This window comes from Cheilinus undulatus, linkage group 14, assembly GCF_018320785.1.
Source record: "Cheilinus undulatus linkage group 14, ASM1832078v1, whole genome shotgun sequence".
NCBI lineage: Eukaryota > Metazoa > Chordata > Actinopteri > Labriformes > Labridae > Cheilinus > Cheilinus undulatus.
This window is the reverse complement of record NC_054878.1, coordinates 35,599,757-35,620,867: the sequence shown is the minus strand read 5'-3', so window position 1 is coordinate 35,620,867 and position 21,111 is coordinate 35,599,757. Positions and strand designations below refer to the sequence as shown.

General features: G+C 39.2%; 1 protein-coding gene across 10 annotated transcripts in view; it reads right to left on the bottom strand.

Moving 5' to 3' along the window:
• lama2 (laminin, alpha 2) overlaps positions 1 to 21,111 on the bottom strand; it is a 356,517-nt gene that overhangs the window by 78,896 nt on the left and 256,510 nt on the right. For 8 of the 10 annotated variants that reach the window (XM_041805224.1, XM_041805230.1, XM_041805228.1 and 5 more), the window contains 6 exons: positions 15,166 to 15,290; positions 14,425 to 14,511; positions 13,936 to 14,129; positions 9,531 to 9,673; positions 6,960 to 7,058; positions 3,758 to 3,869 (listed from right to left, as the gene is read on the bottom strand). In XM_041805224.1, coding sequence (XP_041661158.1) covers positions 3,758 to 3,869; positions 6,960 to 7,058; positions 9,531 to 9,673; positions 13,936 to 14,129; positions 14,425 to 14,511; positions 15,166 to 15,290 — 760 coding nt within the window. The remainder of the gene's footprint in view (positions 1 to 3,757; positions 3,870 to 6,959; positions 7,059 to 9,530; positions 9,674 to 13,935; positions 14,130 to 14,424; positions 14,512 to 15,165; positions 15,291 to 21,111) is intronic. The other 2 variants (XM_041805231.1, XM_041805232.1) reach the window with 1 other exon arrangement.

Here is a 21,111-nt window from a genome sequence, read left to right as displayed (position 1 = left end):
TACATAGTGGGATTTAAAAGCCAATTAAACACTTAAAACGTGGATGGAATCATATTATGGTTGCTAGTAAACACGGGCACACACACTGAGAAAAGTGCGTACTGTATTTTCTTGCCTCATTATGTGTGTGTGCAGAGTTGTACCGAAGTGTGCACATGTGCTTTAGTGTTTGTGCATGTGGTGTGTTTGTGTGTTTGTGATAGCCACTAATTAAGTCTCTAATTGCTACTCTCAATCATCCAGTGAGCCACGACACACTCTGGTTTCCTTTCTCGCAGAAACACACACATAATCACACTGTGATTAGGCAGAGGGCCAGAGAGCTACGAGCCACAACAAGGAGAGGACAGTTTCATCACAGCCCGTCACAACGTGTTGGGTTGGTAACTTTCTTTTCATCCCAGAAGCCATAAAATTTTCATAGATGTAATTAGAATAAAGAATTAGTTTTAACTGCAGTGAATCACAGAGAGCATGTATGTTTTTCTAAACATCAGTAGGAGTGGAGTGAGGTCCTTTATAGTTAACTTAAGGTTTAAAAAGGCATCTCAGGCTACATTCACACTGCAGATGCAGAGTTTAATGCTTAATTCAGATTTTTTGTTTGCCTGTTTACATTAAATTGTTAATATGGCATGTATGCAGACAGCCTTCTGAACAGGTTATGGTCCTGAACATCTGAACTGAACTGACAGCTTGGTTTATCCACCAAAATATGGTGCAGCTTGTCAAAAATGGACACGTGATCACATGTGACCATAACCTCTATGATGATTGAGAGTCTTTAGTCTATTTGAAATAAGTTTCAAGGATTTTTATTTTGCTGCCACGTCCTTCTGTAACCAGATTCAGTTATTTCTTTTGAAAAACAGGTTACGACACAGGGCAAAATAAGACCACACTCGAACCATCCAACTTCTTATAGTGCCCTACCAGCAATGACTGAAAAATGCCTGTCAGTCAGCTCAATGTCTTTAGTGTTATGAGCAAAGAGGAGAAGAAAACCTTAAATACAGAAATTTTGTTGCGTATTGCAGATAAAATCTTCACAATAAGACATGCAGTACATATAAAAATTATTCACCCCTTGGCTGAAATTAAAATTTCACCCCCTCCAAGTCAGTATTTAGTAGATGCACCTTTGGCTGCAATCACAGCGCTGCGTCTATGTGAACAAGTCTCAACCAGGCTTGTGCATCTGGACACTGCAATTTCACTCTGCTCTTCTTTGCAAAATTGCTCAAGCTCTGTCAGGTTGCATGGGGGTGTGAACAACCCATTTCAAATCCAGCCACAAATTTTCTATTGGATTGAGGTCTGGGCTTTGACTCTGCCACTCCAGAACATTTACCTTGTTGTCTTTAAACCATTTCTGTGCAGTTTTTGCTGTATGCTTCAGGACACTGTCTTGCTGGAAAATAAATCTTTCAGTTCATAGTTATCTTGAAGAGTAAATAAAATTGTATTTCATGATTCTACTATATTTTGCCACAGTCATTTTACCCTCTACCTTTATAACCCTTTTAGGGCCCAAGCATCCCAACAGCATGGGGTGCTTGGGCCCTGGGCAGCTTTTGCAGCTGTAACAGCCTCTGCTCCTCTTGGAAGGCTTTCCCTAAGATTTTGAAATGTTTTTGTGGGGATTTGTGCCCATTCATTCTGTAGAGCATTTATGAGGTCAGGCACCGATGTTGACGAAAAGACATGGCTTGCAATCTCCCTTACAGATCATCCAAAAGGTGCTTGATTGGGTTGATCATGAGTCTGTGTGCGCTAGTCAAGATTCCTCCACTCTGAACTCATCAAAGCATGACTTTATAGTCCTTGCTGTGTGCACTGGGGTACAGTCATGTTCTAATAGAAAAAGGCCTTCCCAAATTGTTGCCACAAAGTTGGAAGCAAAGCATTGTCTAAAATGTCTTGGTATGCTGTAGCATTAAGATTGTCCTTCACTGGAGATGAGGGGCCAAGCCCAAACCCCCGTCACTCTACAGAGCACGTTTCCACCGCTCCACAGTCCAGTGTGGGTGTGCTTTACACACTCAATTCAACACTTGGTGTTGGACTTGGTGATGTGAGGCTTGCATGTAGTTTCTTGACCAGGAACCTATGCCATGAAGCTCCTAGTGCACAGTTTTTGTGCTTACATTAATGTCAGTGGAAGTTCAGAATTAAACAGCTATGGAATCAGCAGAGCAGTGGCAACTTTTGTGTACCATGGGCTTCAGTTAGCTAGTTGTTGACCCCACTCTGTGATTTTATGTGGTCTTCCACTTCGTTGCAGTTGTTCCTAAATGCTTCGTCTAAAAATACCACTTACAGTTGACCGTGGAATATCAGGCAGGGATGTAATTTCACAAACTGTCTTATTGCAAAGCTGGCATCCATCAACTCACCATGCTTAAAGTCACTGAGCTCTTCAGAACAACCCATTTTGTGTCACAAATGTTTGCAAATGGCAGCTGTATGGTTAGGTGCTTGATTTTATACATCTGTGGTAACAGGTCTGATGAAACACCTGATTTCAATAATTAACAGATGTGAGCAAATACCTTTGTCCACTTAGTGTATATTACCCCTGAATCTTTTTCCCAGGAAAGCCTAAGGGCTGTGACATATTTGTCTGTGTATAACGCAATCTTGACAGGAGACTGTTGCCATGTCAACACAGGATTCTTCACTGTCAGTGGATCCAGTTGGTAGATTAGACTCTTGCTGAGGCCAATCAAGAGATCAGCAAAAACTTCCACATGCAGCATCCATGCTTATTTCTTCACTGGCCACCATGTTTACAGGCTAAACCACACCCATAGTTACCCCCTGTTTCTCCATGATGCTGATCTGTTCAGTCCAAAACAAGTGGATTAGCTTGGAGCTTTGCAAGATGGATCTGTCTGATGACCAACATGAAATCTGGCAAATCCATGGGCATTTATGGATGGGCATCTTTACAAAAAAGGCAAGCATCTTATACACCAAGGTTTACAGTAATTGTACAAAAAAGGCAGATATTACCTTTAGGAGGTAATGAAACAGGAAATAGAGTAAACATTGGATAAAATTGATCCTGCAGCATGTTTGAACCCATGCACGTCCCTCCCACTACCTGACGAATGTGCACACACCATTTAACTTGTGCCGTGTCTCTGCTGACATCCCATTATCTTAGTGGGTGACTCTTTATCACTGTGGTTAGTGATGCTGCAGCCTGCTGGATCTCTCTTTATTGTTCAGGCAACACTTTGCACTGGCAGCTGGCGCTGAGTGTGGCAGCTGGCCGCTGGCCCATCAGCCATTGTGTTCGGGCTGAGATTTCCATTAGTCAGCTAACAAGGAGGCAGAAAGATGTGATGTTTGCCGCTGTTTGAAATAATCCCTCATTCAGAAGTGGAGAAATAGAAGTTGGTGCTTTTTGGTATTTGTGTAGTAAAACTAACATTAGCCTTGATCGTCATAGTATCTTTTTTCTCATTGCACAATTTCTTTATCTAATTTCAGTTTTTAATGTAAGTGTAATGATTGATTTAATAAGCTCCATTTCTGACCTTCCCATCCTTTTATATTATATTACCTTTCTCCTCTCTTATGTAACAACCCAAATTCCCAAGTGGGATCTCTTGTATGTAATAAGATGTAGTATAATTAAATGTGCTGTAATGATACATGAGACTAGTGAGACAGCAGACACATAAATTTGGTAATCTCTGTTGGCAAGATGTGCTGCAGTTAATAGAGAGGTGGTGTTTGTTTCTGCTACCTTTCGCTCCCAGCAGTGTGTCCCTGATGAACTGCTCCAGGTCCTCCGCCCGTTTATGAATCCTGTCAGCATCATCCTCCACCTGCTCTCCGTCTGCTGACACCTTAGTGGCCTTCACAAACAAACACACATTATGAAATAATAAACAAGTGTTAAATAAGTTAACATATTGACTTTATGTGTAATGAAGGAAGGGAAAAGATGGATGATGTCTTGGAGGATATGTTAGAGACTGAGCAATGATGATGTGTGCAAACACAATCAATAATACTCAGTGTGGTAAGTTTCAGATGTTTAGTCCTTCTACCTTTTTATTTACATACACTTAAATGCAGAGACTGATGAATTACTGGCATCAAGAAAACCTCACACCTATCCACAAAGGACCATGAAAGTGTTAGATGGATGCATCCTTGACAGACATGAAAACACTCACTGTTAGACACACTGCACACACACATAAAGAAGGAGTAGGTAATTATTGTTATGACTTGACAGCGGCATGCTATATCATTTCAGCTGCTGTGTGTGAGTGAGCGTGTGTGTGATGCAGTGTGGGTGATAGCATTGCTGTCAACAAATGTCAAGGCCCCGGTTCCTAAAAGGCTGCTGCCTGACAGTATGAATGTGTGAGTATTTTTTTTTTTCTCCACTCGGCACTTGTGGATACTCTCCCCTCAAGAAGTGTTTTTCTCTCTCGAGTCAGAGCTGTGACTCCAAAGATTGTAGAGTTAAAAAAAGTAAGTTTTTGTAGATTTTTGCATTCAGTATGAAGCAAAGATAGAGTAGTGCTTTTGGGTGTTTATTGACTATGTTTGATGCTAAACTTTTTTTCTATTGGCTGAGACGCTTTGAAGAAAGGGTGGATATCCTAATGGGAATGAAAGGAACAAGCCCTCTTGTTCAGAAGAGACTGATAAGGGTGTCTATTTGAAGTGACTTCTTTGAATTCTGATTGGAATAAGACCTGATCATAGTCTTTATATGAGAAATGGACATGATTTTAAAATATTTTTTTTAGACTTTAAATTATTTTTTAAGCAGGAAAGTCCCCCAAAAACGATACCGTCTGGGTGAAAGCATATGTTGCTTGAAAACATGTATGCACCTCTCAGTGTTAACATCTATCCCAATCTTAGACATGTGAATTAGCCATTTTCCCTGTTTTGAGAAACCTGGTGTTGGTACCTGGAGAACTCTGAAAGAAAACGAGGAACTGTGGGATGTATACACCAAATGCTGCTTTCTAACATCTTCAACCGGCACAGGAACAGCCTCACCCAAATGATGTAGCAGCAAAACAAAAATGGCTACAGTGACAAAAGGGTTTTACTTCTAGAACAATGTAGAAACTTAGTATTGTGTAATAGTAATTAAAAAAGGGGGTCAAAGATTTCGAGGGGGATGCAAGACATTGTGTGCTGTGTACTCCTCAACATTAGGTTTAACTTAAATCAGTGTAACACACTTGCAGGATGGATCAAGAAAGGTTTTTGGTAGTGACGGGGCTATTCTATTGGGATTTTATCACTGAAAACAATTAAAATTGACCCCAGTCTTTGACACCAATGCATCATTTTGTCTGGGCTGCTCACCATTTTTTCTATGGTACAATTAGGGGGTGCTCCAAGGAAAATGGCTGGGAACCACTGATCTAACCATCATTTCATTTATGATTAGAAACTTTATTTTCCTTCAACTTCCATTTTGGCTTATTTTTCATGCATTTTCATTCATAAGGAGCTTTGTATTGACTGTTTAGGGTTGAATGTGGGCATGTAAAGGGTGGAGGGAGGAGATCTAAGGAGGGATCGGAATTTATAAAGAGAACATCGCATGAAGATGAGTGTAGGTACATGCTTGGGTGTTTTTGGTGCATGTTTTATGATTCAGACCCCCGGTCCAGGACACCAGTTTTACATCATGTATGGTGGAGCAAGTCAGGTTTAAAGTTCAAGGTAACTTTCTGCTATAACACAATCTGTCGTCCCTGTCCTAAAAACTAGCAGTATAGGGTGCTTCAGCCAAAATCTTTTATAGAGATTTTGATTTGACTATTTTTTATTACGTGTCATAAACCTGCATTGTTTCTGTTTGGTTAAATCGTCTATAAACAGAGGGCTTGGTGGGTATTTCACAAAGAGCAGAAAATTATATCTGCTGCGGGGTAAGAAGCTTATTTTAAATTTAACCGAGTATTTTGTCTATTCTGTTGTTTTTTAGGCTTTTTTGCCTTTATTTTGGAGGGAATAGAATCATGAAGAGTGAAGAATGACATGTAAGAAAGAGGCCATGGATTAGATTTGAACCCAGGCCTAGGACTAGCTTCTCTACATGGGGCGCGACCTAACTGTTATCTTCCCCTTTATATCGTCTACATTTTAGTTCATTGGTTCTCAACTGCTGGGTCAGCTCAAGCTGTTTTCAGCTGGTTGCAAATGTGTGCCATGAGTTAAAAATTGTGGCTATAACCATGGTTGATGTATGGAAGCCTTAAGAGATTTTGCTGTGATAAGCTAATCTTGGTGTAACAAGGATGGTGTCCAATGATAATGTATTAATTTCTCAAGAGATCTTGAAAACAACAAAAAATGTGCATGTTATCATGAGAGACGGAGTACAATAAAATGTATGCATGCATGCATTTCATCTGTAGTGATGTTATTTTTAAACATGTTCATTTTGTCCTGTCTCTTTGTTCCATCTAAGGTCCATAATGAAACATTTTTGGTTGAAAATTTTAAAATTTTAGTTGCGATTTCCTAGGAATGACTAGTTGAGAACTAGTGCTTGTCGTCTTATAATCTGTTTTTATAATCTGTTTTATAATCTATTTTGAACTTGAACAGACTAAGTTAGCCCCTCTGTCAGGGATTTGTGATGGAAAATGTGTCATAGATTTTTCTGATATCTAATCAACATTTTTGAAAAGATGTTAAACTAGTTTCTCTGTTCGTGAAACTTGTTTCTCTGTTAGTCAACATGATGTTGCTTGTCTACTTTTACGGTCCTTACAGCTTAGGCATAAACTGAGTAGGCATATGTTTTTGCTTTTTTCTTGCAAAGTCACTTCCCTGTTCAGTATTTGTGTTGTTGCCAGAAGTCATACAGAGAAAGAGGATGTAAGAAGGATAAAAAGGAAAGGAAGACACAATCACAGGGACTAAAGTGGCGCCATAACAAAAACAAAAAGTGTCTGTACCCTGCTGTGTAGCTGGTCCATCTCAACCACCAGTGATCCCAGGTTGGAGTCAGCCAGCTGCAGTAATCTCTCCGGAGCTTTCTGAGGTGACAGCATGTGCTTCGGGAGAGAAACAGAGAGATGGAAGAATTATATAGAGAAATGTCTGACACATTTTGGCCCTGGGCTAAGCTTTTGAACTGCCTGGATGTGAAAGAAAAGAACAGGGGAGGGCAGGAGGTGAGGAACAAAGCAAGAATCAAACAGGAAACATGGCTGATAAAACTCAATATCTATTAGGGATATGTTAACTAAGTTAGACAAAACCTCAAAAAGCTTTATACAAGCACCACTACAAGTCCATTTAGCATCCAAACAGATGAAGGCCTTAAAACTGTGTATGTAAAATAAGTTAACTTATCATTTATCAAACTTTTTATTTATTAATCTATTTACAGGGGTGTGGGTGGGTTGGTACGTATGCTGAATTTAAAGCCAACAAGATCTTCCAAAAAATTTGAGAAAGGAGCTTGTTTACAACTGTGTTAAGTTACATTTTCTTCCTAAAACACTCTGTAATTTTCTGGGGACTGAGAACTAAAGGGAAATTCTTTCCCATTTGTCTGAAGTTGCTCAACAGTGCAGGTTTTTCTTTGTGTTTTATTTTGTGCTTCATAATGTCCCATACATTTTCACTAGGAGACGGGTCTGGACTGCTTACAGGCCAGTCTAGTACCTGCACTCTTCTACTGCGATGCCATTGCTGTTGTAATTTGCTGAATATTGTCTTGGCATTGTCATGCTGAAATAAGCAGGAACGTCACCAAATAAACAATACCAACTGGATGAGAGCACATGTTGCTCAAAAACCTGTTTGCACCTCTCTGTATAAGTGGTGCCGTTCTTCACAGATGTGCATGTTACCCATGCAATGGGACCTAATACACCCACAACCCTACCCTTTTGAACTTTGCCTTGATAACAATCTTGATGGTCCATTACCTCTTCAGACTGGAGGAATAGATGGACATTTTTTCCAAAAACAATTTAAAATGTGGACTTGTGAGACCTGACTTTCCACTTAAGGTCAATACATTTCAGATGTGCTCAGGCCCAGAGAAGTCGGCAGCGCTTCTGGATGATGTTGATACAGGCTTTTGCTTGCTTGGTAGTCTATTTATAGTGGAGGACAGTGGACAGAATCTGAAACAGGGATGAGAGAGTGGGGGAAAAAGGAGCCAGAGGTTGGACTTAAACCCAGGCCGCCCGCGTGCATGAAGCACAACCTAATCACTAGGCCATCTGAGCGCCCCTGCTGGGTAGAGTCTTAACTAAGGGTCAACCAATACTGGTTTTCAGGGCCAGTACTGATCATTAGTAACTTATGAGACCAATAACCAATATTTGGAACCAATATGCATTTATTAATGTACTTAATTTGGCAAAAGTAAAATTGCATGATTAAAAAAAATGAAGGCAAATAAAAAAATGTAGCCCCAGCCCTATCAGCACGAGAAACCACACAGTAGAAACAGGAAAACAGGAAGTGATTCCATTCACTAACTGTGCTAGTGGCACCCAGGATTAAGTACTGATTGGCTAGAACTCAAGTGGCATCGAGCAAATCAGATTGTGTTGTAAACAGGACATTTTATCAGCCTATGGAAAGTGAGAATTAAAACCAGAGAGAAAGACACACTTTGCAGTGGAACCAAGGCAGCGCACTATTTGATTAATTAACTTTATCGGTAATCTGAATAAAGCCGATACAGGTAATCGGCAAAATGCCAGATATCGGCCTTAATAATTGGTCAGGCAGATAATCGGTCTAGCCCTAGTCTTAACTTACATTTGTAGATGCAGTGATGTTCTGTATAAAACTAGCAGTGTTTATCTAAAGTGTTCCTGTGCCCATGTTGTAATATCATCCCAGAATGATGCTGGAATTTTATGCAGTGCCTCCTAGGGGTCAAAGGTCACATTCTATGTTGGTGTTGGTCGTTCCCTTAATGTGCAGGGATTTCTCCAGATTCTCTAAAGCTTTTGATGATACCATGGAGTGTGGTGAAATCTCTAAATTCCCTACAACTGCACATTGAAGAATGTTGTTATAAGCTGATGGACTATTTGCCCAACAATCTTTCATAAAGTGGATACACCTCACACCACCTTACACCATAGTTAGTTGTGAACAACTGAGCATTTCAAGAGCGGCCTTTTTATACCCAATCATGGCAGCGTCACCTTAGCCAGTTCATATGATTACTTGTGAAAATCTACGGATGTTTTTTTGAGCATTCCACAGTTTTCCTAGTGTTTTCTTGCCCTGTCCCAACTTTCTTTGAAAAGTGTTGCAGGGATCAAATTTGCAAAGTGTTCAGGAAAAACAATAAAGTTGATCGGTTTGAGCTGTAAATATCTTGTCTTTCTGCTGCATTCAATTAAAACAAGTTCAAAAAGGATTTGAAAATCACTGTATTGAGTTTTCAGATACTTTTTATAAAATGTCACAACTTTTTTGGAATTGTAACTTATATCTTTAGTCTAATCTAAAAATGTGATTGTTTTCCTGCATGCAGAGATGGTATTTACCTTGAGCTCCTCTGTCATGTTCTCAAAGCGGTACAACACCTTATAAGGAGGTGGGAGGGGCGTGGTTAGGGTGACTTCAGTGATGATGCGATATAGGCGGTCCATGTCACTGATCAGCAGACCTGAGCACTCGTCATCACAGGCTGAAGACACAAATAAAAACAATTAGACAGAGCTAGTTTTCTAAATACAAGCCTATAGAGGTTAACTTGTTTTGTTTTGTGTCAATGTGGGCCGAAATGTTTACAGTCCTGCAGTTTATGAGAAATTAAAATAAAAAAATAAAAAAGAAAGGGTATAATTTAAGAGTATTTACCCATAAAAGTGTGCATTTGTGATTCTGTGAACTGACTTGTGGTGGTGACTGCTTGTGTTGTTCTGTTTAAGTAACTCCAGCATCATAGAGACAGGGCTGCCGATGCATGAAATTCAGCACAGAGAGGCAAAAGCACCTATTATGAGCACGCACTGCAGGCTAAAAACACACAAACTGACACAAAATCACACCAGGGAATTCACCCAGACACAAACACATTTTTCTGTATCCTGAGTGTGTGTGAGTCTCTGCTTTTCATCATTTGCCTGAGGCTGATTTATTGCAGAAATTAAAATTTCTGACAAGGGAAATCAAAGATGAATTAAATAAAATACAAAGTGTTTCTGCTCTATCAATCTCTGACAAAAGCTGCACACGCAAAAACTCCGAACGCATGCAGACACTCACAAACACACGCAGGTAAAGTAAATGTACAGTTCATTGTAAGTGGGAGTTAATAGCTGCCTGTCAGATCCAAGCCATTCAAGAGCTGCAGTGATAAAAGCTTGTATTCAGGGACTTCACACAACGTAAAATCATCCTGAACAAGGTGTGATTACACACAAAAAGCCTAACTACCATTAATGTCTGCTCTCTGTCCCTACAATGTTTGAAAAAAGAGCTCAGAGTTTATGAAACAAGCGTCTGACTCCTGTTCTTAAGAGCTGTAGTATTATGATGTATATTCAGTTATCTGGCTTTGTTTAGTTTGGTTTAGTTCAGAACACAAGTATCTGTTTTCCACTGTAAAAGTTCGGAAAAGTACCAGGATAACCGATCCGTTCTGTCCTACCTCTCTGGAACCCTTTTGTTTCTGTACCGAGTGTGCACATCGGGCCCTAAAAAGTGTCTTGTCCCTCCGATTGGCCCATACTGACTACAATCATGATAAAACACTGAAAAATGATTCATGCATAGGTCTATAGATAAGAAAACCTTTGCATGGGGATATTTAGTTTAGATTTGAACAAAGAAACTATACATTTGATGTTAATTTTTTAATCACCTTTTGTTTGTGTGGGTCCTGGGGGGCCTCAGCTCCTACACAATACAAGTAAAGTGGGCTCAAAAGAACAGATGTTGAGAACCACTGCTCTCTGTCATCTCCTGTACTTTAAAAAACCATCTCCTTTTATTGCGGTTAGCTTTATGGTCAAATTATTTTTTGAATGTAAACTATTTCACATTTAAAAAGTCCTTACAGTGTATTTAATAGAGCAGTCACTGTATTGGGGAAAAGGAGAGATTTCAATAACTCATTAAATACACTGATTAATTTAATTTTTTCTCTGGTATTATACACAGTCCATACTCTATGTGAATGTTGAATTTGTGCTTTTACAAACGTAAACAAGGGGTTGGACAAAGTCCGGTTTGTTTAGGAAGTGTGAATGCAAATGAACCGCGCCCGGGCACCGGGCCCAGGCCTACTTGGGGAGGTGGTCTTGGGTGCCATTCAAGTGGACTCTGGCATGGTTCGGATGAGATGTGAATGCAACCGCGCTCGGATACGAGACAGAGTATTATATCAGTTTTATGACATCATTGTAAAAACTAAACTTCTTTCCACCGCGCAGCAGTATGTTCACATATGAACACAAGTTGGAGTCAGTGAAAGGAGGTGCAAAGGCAATAAAAATCTCCTGTCACCTCAAAAACCGCTGTATCTGCACAGCATGAGCCCATTTAATCCTCTGAGCTGTAGCAGATGTGCAGATATGAAGAGCGAAGTTGCTGGCATCTTAAAAGTGATTTTAATCATCTATGGCTGCAGGTTAGACTTTTTGCCGGGTCAAAACAAAAATAATCTTGCTCAGGTCATGACCCCAGGGGTTGCCATGGTAGCTTCTTCTTCTTTCTCCTCCTTTGCAGGGTTGTAAACCAGCTACATGCATACTGCCACCTGCTGTTTCAGACAGCGTAAATACGCAAGTGCCCCCTGGCACGGTTCGATGTTGCTAGTGTGAAAGCAAGCCAGGGGAGGAAGGGGGAAGGGGAGGAATCGCGCCGCGCCCCGATTCGAAACAACTGGGCCTAATGTGAAAGCACCCTAAATCCTATTCCCTTTTTAACATTCTTGTTATAGAATGCTACCTGATACAGGCTCTTTTTTTACTGTTTATAGCCACTTGAATGAATGATATCAGATTCTCTTGGACATACTTCGTACCCCCTGTTTCATTTACCATTTTTGTGGGGACAGACGATTTTTTTACTGTTTAAATCTTATGTAGCAAATTTTTTCCTGAGGGCATATTGTTTACAGCACAGATAAATTATTGATTGAAATTTGAATGCATCTCTCCCATAAATGAAGTCATCACTGAATGATGCAACCAATGACATTACAAATTGAAATTTAGCTACATTTCAGATCCAAATCATGCCAGTAAATTATGATGGGGGTAAATGTGAGAACAGCCTGCATTTTCCTCATAGTACAATGCCGACTCCCAAAGTGCTCCGTTTCCGCTGATAGAATGGGAGACGAGGCCGAGCGGCGGCAGAACGCAGGGAGCAATCACTCTTCAACAAGTGAACAGCCGTCTGATTGCTCCACTTGTGATTATTGTCTGGACGTACAGGCGACCAGTTTGGTGTCAGGGTGCACCGCGGCACTCGCACTGCCAATTTCTGAACACACGCTTTGTGTCTGAACACATAAAGAATCTGAGCAAGCAATTTCCTCCCTGACCCGACAACAGCACTTTCACCAGCCTGTGTCTTACAACCTTTTCTTCTACTTTCTCTTACCTCCGCACATGCTAATGGTGCCGAATTGGCCCTGCCATTATGGTCATATTAAGTTTAAATTACCTGCAAATGACATTGAAATTATACTCTAAATGACTCCAATCTGACTTCTGCCACGAACCACTGTCTCCAATGGCAACGGGTGGAAAGGACTTTGCTCATTTGCATTTCATCGCCAAAATAAAGTTAAGATCAAAACATCAGGTGACAAACTGTGAGGTGGGCCACCAGAGAGAGGAGGAAGAGCAGAAACTGCTTTCAAATATATGAAGATAATTTTGAATATACATGTTTATTATGGTGATTTTTAGTTCTGAGTCATGTAACTGGCAGTTCAGTTTTCTGGAGTATGTGACGAAGGCATCTAAAATAAATCTGGTTTGCTTTTTAAAAATTCTCCTTTGATTTTGATTACCTATTGTATCTTTATTACAAGTTCATAGATGCTTTCTCTTTAACCACATGTATGACCTTTTGTGTTTCTCTGTCATAACTACAGTCAAAGTTATATGCGATATAAATAAAAGTGCATTTCAGTTAAGAGATGCAAAAAGAAAAGAAAATGAAAAGAAAATGAAACAAAGAAAAAAGGAAAGAAGGCAACAAGATATAGAAAAGGAAGAAAAAATATAAAGTGATGTAATAAAGAAAACCATTAAAAAAAGATGAAAGTGAAAACACGACAAGAAAAAAAAGAGATGAAAAGACAAAAGGGAAAAAGGATAAGGTAAAAGAAAACTTAAACAAAATAAAGAAAAGTAAAAATGAAAGTAAAAACAAGAAAGAAAAGAAAAATAAAGGAAAAAAATTGAGAAAATTAAAATAAAGAAAAGGAATGGGAGAAAATGAAATGATAAGAAAACAAAAGAAGGAAGAAATATAGAAAGGGGAGGAAAGAAAAGAAATGAGAAAGAAAAACAAAAAAGAAAATAGCAAAACAAAAGAAAAGTGAAAAAAGAATTAAAAAATAAAGAAAAACAAAGATAAGAAAACTAAAGGAAAAGAACGAAATGTGAGAAAAGAAAAGAAAAAATAAACAAAAGAAAGAAAAAATGTAAACATAAGAAAAGGTAGAAAAGTAAAGAAAAGAAAAGGAGAAAAGAAAAAGACAGAAAAGAAAAAACAAAAGAAAATGGAGACAAAAGAGAGACAAGAAAAAAGACAAAAGAAAGAAAATTAAAGAAAAGAAAGGAAAAGAAAAGGGAGAAAAGATGAGAAATGTAACAAAAAAGAAACAAAAAGCAAGTTGTAAAAGAGAAGGAAAAGAAAAGAAATGAAAAAAGATAAGAAGAGCAGCAGCTGTAGATTAAATAAAAATCTGTGCGTTAGTCTTACAGATGATCCCAGCGGCTCCACACACATGCCTGTCCATGCACTGGTCACATGACCTTCCCGTTGCCCCGACCCTGCAGCGGCATTGGCCTGTGACAGGGTCACACGGTCCAGGCAACGACCCCCACGGGGAACACTTACACTCCTCGCAGCGGCCGCCTGGCATCAGGGGGTTACCATGGTAACCAGTAGCACACCTGGATAGGGTTAAATGAATGAATGAAAAAAAAAAAAAAAAAAAGAGTTGACTTTCATTTGTTGCCCTCAGCTAGAAGTCATGATTGCTTTCTATGACATTTTTGTGAACAAATTAAATACTAACCGATATTTAAGTCTTTACTGCGAGTACATACAAAGAATAGTAGCCATTGACATCAGATGAGAATGCTTTTTGTCAGTGACTTTTTCCCCAATGTTTTAGTCATTTGAGTGTCATTCTACATTACGAAATATCAGTAAGTCAAGATAAAGGACTGAATGTGCATGCCTCACCTCTCACAGTGTTTGCCCTCGTATCCCTCCGGACATGCGGTACATCTGTAGTCATCATATCCCTCTGCTACACAGGTTGGACTGAAACTAAAGGTAGGCAGAGAAAAAAAGCAGAAAAAGAATAACTCCAAAGAACATAAAACATTTTGTAATCTAATAGTTAAAGTAAGCTAACAGATAAGATTTTGGGGACTTGCACGAATCTTTAACAGGTAGAAATACCAATATGGTTGCCAATGTAAAGAACTTATTTGCTAAATTAACATGAATCGTAAGCTGTGTCCCATTTCAGGGACTGAATCCTCTTGAGGACACATAAATACCAAATGAATCAAAGTGGTGCATGGAATGCTATCCTATTCTAAAGGCTCCTTTAAATGCATCTGGTGCAGTTATGCTGTCAAATGTGCTGCAGACAGTACTGAGACTATTGTAAACAATGAAGAGGGATCTGCTCGGCAGGACTACCTGATGACATTTTTTTAAAATACACCCCCAGAGCATTGCTTTCCACGTATTACATTTTGTAAAAAATGTTTCATATTGCAGCGCCTAAGAAAGCACCTTGATTAAATTGCAAACACACATGCTGACTGATATATCAGCAAGAGGCTTATATGTTGCAGCAGTTCTGTTGGCTCACAGATATACTGTATGGGCCCTGCTGCTCTTAGATTTAATGTGCTATACAGAGACTGACATACTTTCAACAGAAGAGATGACTTTAAAGAAAACTTTTACTTGTTCTCAGGGTTGGTGAGGGGACAGGCGCAGGGTTTGCAGTCGTCATGGAAACCTCGCACCACGCCGTAGAATCCCGGGGCGCAGCGTTCACACCGATCCCCCTCTGTGTTGTCTTGACAGTTCTGCCCACACAAACACATACTCACATTACAAACGTTTTATACTTGTGAAGATAACTTAGCACACTTCCATTCAGTCTCTTATCTAACCGTGACTCTAGCCCTGATGTGTAGGAGGTAAATTTCCCATCATCCTCCAGCCAGCATGAACTCTTTGTGTGTCAGTGGTGTGTATTTAGTTTTAATACAGAATTTAATATTTAGAGCTGCATCTAACTCACAAAGAAAAAACGTATTCTGCCTATAAAGAATGCTTTTCATCTTTAAAGAAGGCAAACTAATTTTCTAATTAAATTAAGAGCAGTTAAGCTACACTTTTATTTGCACGTTTGAATATCGCCTTTGGCATATTGAAAACAAGACACATGAAAAAAGCATTTTTGAACAGTTTTTAGGCTTCTGTGAGGTTTAATCAATCTATTCCAGTTCATATATGCTCAGATTTATGCATATTTCAGATCTCTTTAACAACAAAAGAGGAAATTAGTCCAGCTTGAGCTGTGTACAATCTTTTGTATTTGCCTACTTGTCTGAAGTTGACAATTAGTAATTAAAAAGCCAGAAGACAGGGTCACTCATCAACCCCCTCTTTGATTACTGACAAAAGGCATTGAGGGGGCCTGTTTTGTGATGAGGGAGATAATTATTGAGGCATTGTTGGCTGTATTACATGGAATTACAAGATAAAAGTACAAAGAAAACTGGTTCATACTGCTGTTATTAACCACTTTGAGTTTAGGACAGTTTTAGACAATATTAATACATAAGCCCTAAGCGGACACACATCCATACAGTGTATTTGACTTCGTTTTTCTGTTAATATGAGTCATTTTTGGTTGTTTTTTGAGATATTGACCTCCTCTCTCTTTTTTTTAAGTATCTAATAATTTAAATCATAATAATGTGATACAAAACTCCACAAGAGAATAAGACATAATAGGAACATCATACAGAAACAATTACAAACTAAATAATACAACAATACACACAAAGACAGAAACAAAAACAAACCATAAAAGCAGTAGACACCACCCATAGAACAAAACTAAGTCTCTCATAAATATTCAGAAATACTTAACACACCAATGAACATAACACTTCACCATTTTTCTTTCAGGAATATTTCCAAAGTGGTCCATTCGCTTTCAAAAACTTCAGTCCTTCTCACACTGAATCAAAGACACAATGACCTGCTTCAATCTAGTGTGCATCTGTTAAACTATCTGAGGAATGGAAAGTAAGGTCTTATTTATGATCAGAAACACCAAATAAATATATAGATACAAGATGCCCATAAACATGAACAATCACAATACATGTATGTTACAAGCCAGCAATAAATGTATTCGTTACAGTTTAAATAACACTTACATCTTCTTATTAAGGTTAATAAACATTTCATCAATATGACAGGTATACAAATTGCTAAATATAAAATTAAAGCATCTCAGTGTCTTTAAAGCATTTTATTAATGCTGTTATGGACTTGTTAAGTCTTACAAGCATCTAACAAGGTCTTATAAGGGGCATATTAAGTATTAACATTTATTAGCAGGTCCTTAATATAAAGTTGCACCACAAAGTAATCTTAATTCTATATATTCTATCTTCAGTTAATCAAGAATTTCAGTAACTAGCTGGAAATAACTTATCATACATATCAATGACCACGCGGAATAAAATAAATAAGTTGAGATCTTAAGAAAACAACCAAATTTTCCTCACTACAGAGGAAGAATCCCTGCTTACTGCTTACATATACATTTGCAAGAAAAAGTATGTAAACCCTTTGGGATCTCTTGGATTTCTGCATAAATTGGTCATAAAATGTGTTCTGATCTTCATCTAAGTCACAACAATAGACAAACACAGTCTGCTTAAACTAATACCACACAAAAAATGATCTGTTTTCATGTTTTTATTGAACAAAACATATAAACATTCACAGTGCAGGGTGGAAAAAGTATGTGAACCTTTGGATTTAATAACTGGTTGACCCTCCTTTGACAGCAATAACCTCAACCAAACATTTCCTGTAGTTGCAGATCAGACCTGCACAACAGTCAGGAGGAATTTTGGACCATTCCTCTTTACAAAACTGTTTCAGTTCAGCAATACTCTTGGGATACCTGGTGTGTATTGCTCTCTTGAGGTCATGCCACAGCATCTCAATCGGGTTGAGGTCAGGACTCTGACTGGGCCACTCCAGAAGGCGCATTTTCTTCTGTTGAAGCCATTCTATTGTTGATTTACTTCTATGCTTTGGGTCGTTGTCCTGTTGCATCACCCATCCTCTGTTGAGCTTCAGCTGGCAGACAGATGGTCTTAAGTTTTCCTTCAAAATGTCTTGATAAACTTGGGAATTCATTTTTCCGTCAATGACAGCAATCTGTCCAGGCCCTGAGGCAGCAAAGCAGCCCCAAACCATGATGAAACAGTTTTGTAAAAAGGAATGGTCCCAAAAATCCTCCAGACTGTTGTGCAGGTCTGATCTGCAACTACAGGAAATGTTTGGTTGAGGTTATTGCTGTCAAAGGAGGGTCAACCAGTTATTAAATCCAAAGGTTCACATACTTTTTCCACCCTGCACTGTGAATGTTTATATGTTTTGTTCAATAAAAACATGAAAACATATCATTTTTTGTGTGGTATTAGTTTAAGCAGACTGTGTTTGTCTATTGTTGTGACTTAGATGAAGATCAGAACACATTTTATGGCCAATTTATGCAGAAATCCAAGAAATCCCAAAGGGTTCACATACTTTTTCTTGCAACTGTATTAGTGCATTAGTAAAATATTTTGTTTTTAATTGTCTGTTTAGATTTGTCTGTTTTTACAGCAGAATAAAGGCTGGCTGGGGTATTTGTATGATTTACAGGAAACACTTGATCATTTTGTTTCTTCACATGCATACAGATTTCAAACATCAAGTCTGTTAGTGGGATATTCCCAGTGTGATCACAGCTGCTTGTGCTGTGCTGAGCATCTCTGCCTAAGCAGCGGGGGAAGTCATTACTCATTTCATTTTTACCACCCACAGTTTCTGAGCTGTTCGAGGGCCTTCGCACATACACAGAAATATCCAGCCTGGACTACTTCAGATAGGAAATGCAGCCGTACACAGACGGTAATGAATGGCTTTTGGAACCTGGTTTCACTCCTGCATGTGATACGGAACAACAGCAGAAGCTAGCTGTTGGCTGACAGGTGTGATATCACACGTCAGAGAGTTTAATAAGCTGCCTTTCTCAAGAGAGTGCTCATTTACTTTGGCGGTATTCTCTCACCTGTTCTTATGAGGGTTTCCACAAGAGTGCAACGACAAACAGACATAAATCTGAGTTGTTCGTGTTTATTTTCAGCCTATTTTTGGCTATGCTTGTTATTCAGCTCATACTGATACACTAAACCTATTCATACTTGTATAGTGGCAATGAATATGCAGAAATATTGAGTATAAATATGAATGCACAGCTTATTTACAATCCTTGTACACAGTCTAACTAAAATACACACAAACATAAATAAAACTCTCTCGAATACATGACATACTGTACATAAATGCAGAGCATCCCCCTCCTCACAGCCCCGAGGTTCTTCTGTGGCCATGTTTGTTGGAAAAGGGGAACTTCAATCAGTGCAACAGGAAGTTGCCTACTAACGAGGCTAGTCATTTCCATTAACTTCCTGTGTTCCTCGTTACTGCTAATTACCACAGAAACAAACTCGTTTAGCATTTTCAATTTAGCCTGCTCGGTTAGAAAATGCTAATGATGCCTGTTATAGAGAGTGAGATGGAAATGGGTGAAGGGGAAGAAATAGCTGGGAGGCAAAGGAATAGAGAAAGGAGAGGGAGAAGAAAGAAATCAAACAGAGGGGAGAGGTGAGATAAAGAAAAGAGAAACATATTAGCGTACTGGAGGAATTATGTTGAGGTGAGAAAGGGAGGGTGGTGTTGCAAAAGTTAAAAGGAAAGATAAACTGATGGGAATGATATATAATCAGCATAGTTCAGCTAAAATGCTGAAAATATCAACAGGTAGATTATGGGTATTAAGCTACGGATGACGGGGGGCAGAGGAGGTAAGGCAATATAGAAGAAAAAATACAAAATCTACATTCCCAGCCTCTGTATTTGAACAGATCTGCAAGTAGTTGCAAGTTTCAACTCATTATGTTGCACTTCTTTGGTTTGAACTGGGCTCAAGGCTTACGGTTCACATACGTCTACAGACGACATCCTATGCAAATCTTGAACTGGGCCTTTGTTGACTATCCACATACTAATGACCTGGGTGGTCTCCTGAGAATCGTTCACAGCTGAGTCACCCGCAGAAACACAGATCCGATTTCACCTACAGGCGTGTCCTCCTGGGAGCCTTCATGTTTAATGTAGTTGCATGATGTTAGTGCCTGTGATCCAGAGTCATTTGGATTGCTGTCGACAGGAATCCAAGGCTGCATTGTGGGAAATGAGATGTCTGATTCCACCACCTCTGCTCAAAGATTTTTATTCTAGCTTGACACAGATGACGTTCTCAGCACTTCTCTCAAACCAGCGATCTTCCCTAGCCAGTATCCTAAAATTGCTGTCCTCAGAGGAATTTTCCTGCATCCTCCAGGTGTTGGGCAACGCATTTGCGTAAGAGTTGTTTCGTTTCTACGAACTAAGACACTTTGTAACCCCAACGTACAATGCAGCCTTGGATTCCTTTTAACAGCAAACCAAATGATGCTTTCACGCTGGATCCTAGGACCCGACATCATGCAGCTCTGGCAAACCTAAAGATTCCCAGGAATACATGCCCTGGGGTAAAACTGGATCCAAGACTCTGTCAACCACTCTCAGGTGACTTAGCTGTGAGTGACTCTCAGGTGGCCATCCAGATCATTAGCATGTTGATGGTCAACAGAGGCTATACATTCCTACTTCGGCCCTGGTCACATTAGAACTGAAGAAGCTTTTTGGAGAGGTGAAACCTCTATAAGAACCTCAATCAAATGCATCAAATGCAGTTCTGAAGATTCGGATAGATGACCTGGATGACTGAGAACCTACATGGACAAGACATCTCATAGGATGTTAAGAATCACACTACTTAACTGTAAAACTCCACTCACTAAAATGTTGAGACTTTGTGTCAAATGTAAATTTAAACTGATTGTGATGATTTGCTAGATAATGAAATCCCATTTTGACCAAAAACAGCACAAAGATGACATAGTAAGTGTTGTAACTGAAATGTTGTTTTTGGAAATCTACAGCATGACTCTCTAGCAGAAGAGTGCTAACTGGCCTGCTGCTGTTTCTGCCATGTCACCCATTGAAGATACAGTATCTGATTGTGATATGATGCACTTCTCTTGGACTCCAAGAGCTGCACACATTCAGCTGCCATCACAACAATGATAATTTATTAGAAAAATAAGAAAGAAAATTCCACTGATATACACAAAATCCACAAGTGCATTGATTAGCATGTAAGAAAAGGTATTAATAATGTGAGAATGCCTCATGAAAATCTAGCTGCTGCATGTTTCGGGGGTTGTTTACTAGTGTTTATACCTGTTAATCTAACTGATTATTCTCTGCAGTGGTGTAAACACATCAAGCCCCATGATGGAATAGCTCCTCATCAGCTGTCTACAACGGAGTCTTAGTTGATTGATTTCTATATAGCCATATAAACTGTGAAACTCTCTCTGTCTGCCAGGGTTCTCACAGATCAAATGTGAGTGATGCCTTCTGGGCAGCATTTTACCAAGTGCTCCCCTTGGTCAAAGTTTTCACAGTGACCCGATCACAGCAGAACAGAGCAGACTG